Raw genomic sequence first — 6000 nt, 5'->3', positions numbered from 1 at the left:
GTAATAATTGACGTTGTGACGTTAATTGAAATCGTCACAGAGCACATGTAAGATGAAGCAAATGCTACAAGGCGAGATATGTACTCGCTATATGCAGGACACTTTGGTACATTACTGTCCAAGTAAGGATGATTTACAATGTTAAAATTGAAACTATCCTTCTTGTCGTAAAGTGTACCAGAGGGGAAATCGTTTTGGTCGTTTGGTACAAATATAGGTCTGGGTAAGATGCAAACCATCAGGTGGGTCTGTTATCTCCTTTAAATCCAGCGAAAATGGGTTAATACCTTTCACAGCCTTTGCTATATGTGGATTGTTTAAAGCTTGCAGATCATCAACATACCGTTTAGTGAATGAGAAAGATCGGACCTGGAAAGGGTTACTCTTTAACAGTTTTTGTATATAGTCGAATTCATACGAGAACAGGTATGGGTCATCCAAAATGGGGGCACAATTGGTACCCATCGAAATACCTACACACTCAGACTGTTGATATATGGTTTCCCCGAATTTCACATAGATTTTATTAATGAGAAATTCAAGCAACTCGATGAACATCAAAACATCCCATGAATGGTAACCCTTAAATTGTATGTAAAGGAACTTAAAGGCTTTTTTACTTGTGACGTTAATGTATTGGTGGACAGTTTTATTAAACACCGATACAATTACTAATGGAGTGTATTATGTTTAAATCTCTGTGAGGAATAGTAGTACAGAGAGTGGAGAAATCCCAAGTGGAAATGTCCTTCAATGCCTGTTTTTTTGTTGTTGTTTTTTGCAATACCAGCACACTTTCCGAAATAACTATACTTCTTGTAGTGCCTTCGTTAAGACAGCAGAAACCAGTGTGATGACACAGCTTCTTGGCCCCGCATTAAAGAGAGCTTTGAGTGGGGATTTGTGTATTTTTGGAATCCTGTAAAGGTGTGGTATATCGTCGTGACGCAGTGGTTATTACCTGTATAATTCTTATAAACATCTGAGAGAATTATATAACTAATAACCACTGCAAGAGGAGTGTAGAGTATATGTCGTAAAGAATACATTGATATTGTAGCCGTTGTTGTTGTGATATTTAACTCTCTACAACCAGCTGATAGTAATAATTCTTTGAAGGCAGCGTAAGAAATAGTTTCACTGAAAACTGAAGTTCTTTTTTGAACGGTTATACCTTTATATGTAATGTTTAGCCCAGGATCCATGTCAAAACAGTTAAGTTACCCGCCCAGTTTCGTTAGCTTTCACTTTCACTTTCTGGGTTTCCGTTAATCAGCATACCATCAGTTCGAGAGCTAGAGAACCCTGTGTGGACGCGCTTTCAATAGTTGCATCTGAACATACATGGTGTACAAATCTTGATTCTTAACGAAGAGGGTGGAAAATTGGACTTTTGGAGTGAACATAGCTACGTCATAAACAACATTGGATTACCTGAATGAGGCAGTTTATTGTCGAGACATTTCTCGAGATAACCTATCCTGTTATTACAATCAGTTGCACAGCTCAAAGAAGAAAAAAATGAGCCTTGTGCATAACGCAAGAAAAGAAAAGAAAATAAGAAGATCTGTAAAGTGTCGAATAGGTAAAAAGTAGTGACTAAGACCATATGTATAGGACGTTGTCATGTTCATCATTCTACGCTAAGTCCAATATTCAACTACTTAATAGATTCGCATAAAAAAGACACTTTACCTACGTAAGTTATAACTAAATAGTTTACATATACAATATACAAAAATCAAATAAATAATCACACAAAAAATAATATTTTATAGCCATTGTAGATTCACTTGATTTCGTATATCACCGATCCTAACAAATCTCAAACTCAACGCTTTCATTTCTGTACAGCTATATATATATATATATATGTATGTATATATATATATTTACTTACTTATATATATACAACCTATAATCCAATCACATTCGCAATTTTAAATCTCGCTCGATTCCATATACTTCACAGTCACTGCAAATCATGTGAGTTCTCACAATGACTGCAGATCACGCGAGATTTCAGAATCAGTGCATATTCGGTCATCACTGAGTTAATAGCAGTCACAGGAGATTTCGCAGCCAATGAAGTTCACACGAGATCCCAAAACCTCGCACTTCACGCGAGGTTCCACAATGATTCACGTGAGACCTCGTAGTCATTGCGTTCCATGAAAGATTTCAGTCACTGTAATTCAAAGTAAAACTCACATACAGCTTGTCTCTCATCTATCGTGAAACTCACGCGATATCTCGCAGTCGACATGCTTCACGCGAGATTCAAACAGTACAACGCTGTATAACCAGAACGAGTTCACCTTTGCGTCCCAGAATATTTTACAACAGACGAAATATATACATTTGTCCAAGGAGGAAAAGATAGTTTCCAACCTTCCTTTTTAAAAGCACTGTTGGGCGTATAAAATTCTTGAAATCCACATTTTTATAAGCTGAGCACACAAATGATCCTGACAGCACGTAAGACATACACATCAGTTCTTAGTACAATCATTGGAGAACCTTATTTTCTTCGTTCGCATTTTTCTCAATGCTTTTGACAAGTGTTTCAGTCGACATGATCGTTTCTTCTCACATCTCTTGAATTGTCTTGACAACCGTCTTTTGAATTTTTTGTAATGTCCTGTAGATAAAAATATAGAGAAAATATAAATATATAAAAAAATGATATACATGCATGTGCATTGCTTAAAATGATTCTCACTGAAGTGGTCGATGACACATTTTTTCCCACCAATCAGAAGACTATTTTGTCACATTTGGGCGATGATACAGTTATATTCAGTAATATCACTGGGCAGTAATAAGACAAACATCATTCAGCAGCTAAGACAGCATTTCTATCTCCTCTGAATCTCCAGTATTTTAATTGTCCAGTCCCATGGCCAGCAGAAAGGAACAATATGACTGAGCTATGCATAACCCAATTGCTTCATAGGCGAAAGTTCTCGTCGTACGGTACACCTGAGAGTTACCTCCCTTGACCTTTTATGTCCATAAAAGTAGTTTCTATATAGTAATCCGTCCGTTCAGCGAAACCATTTATACATCAATTCGCTAATTTTGCCAATGATGCCATTATTTACTAGCTTCCATGTTACGAAGTGAGACAATGTATGTTGCCGTCTTACTTGTATAAAAGAGAGCGCCACACCTAATTTCTGAATCATCAAATCTGCGGTGTTAACTGACAATCGATGCGATAGTTAATTCCTTCAATATCATGGCCACGGAGCGGGTGCGTCCATTTCAAAGATTAGAGTCGCTCATCTAGTTTTGGTTCACGAATAAATTGAGGAAAATATAAAATCCTTCCCAGCCATGGAAATATATGTGCAACATATATAATGGTTGATATTTATCAATTTATTATGGAAATTCGATATTAACCTACACATCTCGTGAAAATGGAATAGTGTTAATCAAATAATAATATTAAATATGAAGTTTGCCAAACAATACAGAAAAAAGAACAACATACGCTTGTTGGTTGAGCCGACTATGTCGCTAACGTTCGTCTGTTTTCGGTAATCATCGGCTGGTAGCATTTCTCTGCGCATGACCGAAAGACGACCTGTGAAAGAATACGGCATAAAACTACACACCTGTTTTTCATGTTTATCTATATATTCCATTGTTGCTAAACGCCATAGTGAAGAATTTCTGACTTCAGTGAAAGACACTGGTGAGGTTTACGTGTGAGGGAAGTCGGACAATCCCAGTCGCACCCACCCCAAATCATTTGGTACCTAACAAAACCACCTGACGTAAAGCCAAAGCCGAACAAGCTGGCTCTGGATCCGAACTTGCGACCTCAAGGTCCACAGGACTAGTGAACATCTGTTTGTTCCTTTGGTCGGCGTATTAAATCCCTAGCCACATATGCAATGATAAGTGTACAGCAAAGAGTAAGCCCAGAGTAGCGACGACAGTGTGATAGTTGGCATGTAGTCACCGGTGAAATTTGGTCCGTTGGCAACTTATTCCTGTTAGAATTTTATTCTCACGCTTCATGTGAATTCTTTAAATAGCAGCAAATTAGACGACCCCTAGTACCATGGCTTAAGTAGAGGTAAGTGAAAAATGTAGTGATGTGAACTGCAATTTATTAACCGCCATTGGCCTAAAATTACTGCTCACCTCTACGTATCGTCCACGTCATGACTTCCACACGAGATTTCTTGAGAATGTCGAACACGACAGACACGGATGAAGAAGTATTCGTGCGGTACACGAGTCGATCCGTCCGCCTGGCCAGGCAGAGCTGCCGCAGGGTGTTCTCTGTTAGTCGGCTGGTGGGAACCACCGGCTTACCTTTCGGCTTACGGCTAACCGGAAAGGCTGGAGCCGGTGTAGAAGAACCAGGATTACGATGAGGTCGTCGCTTGCCACCTGCACACACAAAATAATACAAGTAACGTATTTGCACTAAAATCTTTCACACTAGCCAAAGTTAGATAATTTCTCGGAAAGTTATATTGTCTTTTAAAGACACCCACATTGGGAAATGATGAACCGACCCAAATCTCACTTAGCACTGTGCGAACCTCACTGGGTCATACCGCAGACACTTTTCTGCGAGCCCGTTTTACGAGCAGTAACAACATGCGCCTTTGTTAACGCCCGCAGCCATATTCCAGTAAAGATATACGTCACCGCGTTAAATACGACTGACGTACATGTAGCGTTGCGACAGCTTTGTGATGTTATAAATTGCAATTAACATCACTGCATTTTTTTTTACTTAATTCTGATTAAGCTCTGGTGCTATGGGACGTGTACATTGTTACTTTTATGCATATTTATGGACAGTCCGTATAAAACCCTTGAACTAATTTATTTATTTATTTATTTATTTATTGATTTGATTGGTGTTTTACGCCGTACTCAAGAATATTTCACTTATGCGACGGCGGCCAGCATTATGGTGGGTGGAAACCGGGCAGAGCCTGGGGGAAACCCACGACAATCCGCAGGTTGCGGGCAGACCTGCCCTAATTGAGGTTAACCGACAAAGAGGCCGGGTTTCAACGGCAATAGGTGTGACCATTTCCCGACTATCACAACGTCGACACTGCTCTGGGTTGGCTCTGTATGCTGAAGTCTTTTATACTGAAATAATGGCCATACACCCCCGAGGGTTGTTCTTCACATAGCCGATCGGCCACTAACCCATCGGGTCACAGGTTCGAATCCAGAGATTGCTGGTCAGACTGCGGCATTATATCTGGAGATTTTCCGAAAATAAAACTGGTGAGGGACCATGACTTACTTGGGGCACTCTGGTTTTTTAAAGCCATTAATCTGACAAACGCGCATCATGTAAATGACAAATTCTGTAGTAAAGCGTTTAACACCAATAAATAGCCACAGAATATATGGCTGTATACGCATCAGCATTACAATGGGGCTTTCCTGTGACATGATGTACTAAGCACAGAGTCACGATTCAACAAAAAAAATATTCCCAATATACTTTATCTTTAAAATGCAGATCTTCGATCAGAAAAGTAATATGAAATTTGAAGTTCCCCAACACTTCAGTCATTAAAAAAATTAATGCTGCATTATACAACTTATAAATTTAGAGCAGCAATGAAGACAAATACAAATGTCAATGTTTTATCTGTCGGCAGACACATTTGCATGCGACGTCTGTCTTTCATTTTTTACGCCTGGTTTATATTTTACCTTTTCGGCACGTGCTGCAGCATTCGCCTTCAGCTTTTCGTGGTCTTTTACACCTTAGTGTCTTCTCGTCCGGACATTTTTTACGACTGCATTCAATTCGTCCATTCTGTGAAAGGTACAGATTTTTCAACACATGGGAAAAGTGGAGAAAAAACTTTACATGAACAGTATAAAACCCTAACTGAGATAAATTGACAAGAGGCCGTACCCACCAGATATGTAATCCTTTGAAGACTGTCACACAGTTGTCGCTGCTTTGGTTTTACTCTCTATAAGCTGTAAGACTTCTGT

At 39.1% G+C, this 6000-nt stretch overlaps 1 protein-coding gene across 1 annotated transcript in view; it reads right to left on the bottom strand.

Annotated features, from left to right (window-relative positions):
- Window positions 1-1989: 1989 nt before the first annotated feature.
- Window positions 1990-6000, bottom strand: part of LOC135479590 (chordin-like) — a 39162-nt gene continuing 35151 nt past the window's right edge. The window contains exons 8-11 of the mRNA XM_064759481.1: window positions 5710-5815; window positions 4159-4410; window positions 3500-3592; window positions 1990-2641 (exon numbers count right to left, since the gene is read on the bottom strand). Of these exons, the coding sequence (XP_064615551.1) occupies window positions 2493-2641; window positions 3500-3592; window positions 4159-4410; window positions 5710-5815 (600 nt within the window). The 3' untranslated portion in view covers window positions 1990-2492. The remainder of the gene's footprint in view (window positions 2642-3499; window positions 3593-4158; window positions 4411-5709; window positions 5816-6000) is intronic.

This window comes from Liolophura sinensis, chromosome 12 (assembly GCF_032854445.1).
Source record: "Liolophura sinensis isolate JHLJ2023 chromosome 12, CUHK_Ljap_v2, whole genome shotgun sequence".
Classification (NCBI taxonomy): domain Eukaryota; kingdom Metazoa; phylum Mollusca; class Polyplacophora; order Chitonida; family Chitonidae; genus Liolophura; species Liolophura sinensis.
Note: the sequence above shows the minus strand (reverse complement) of the source record. Positions and strands in the feature narration are given on the sequence as shown.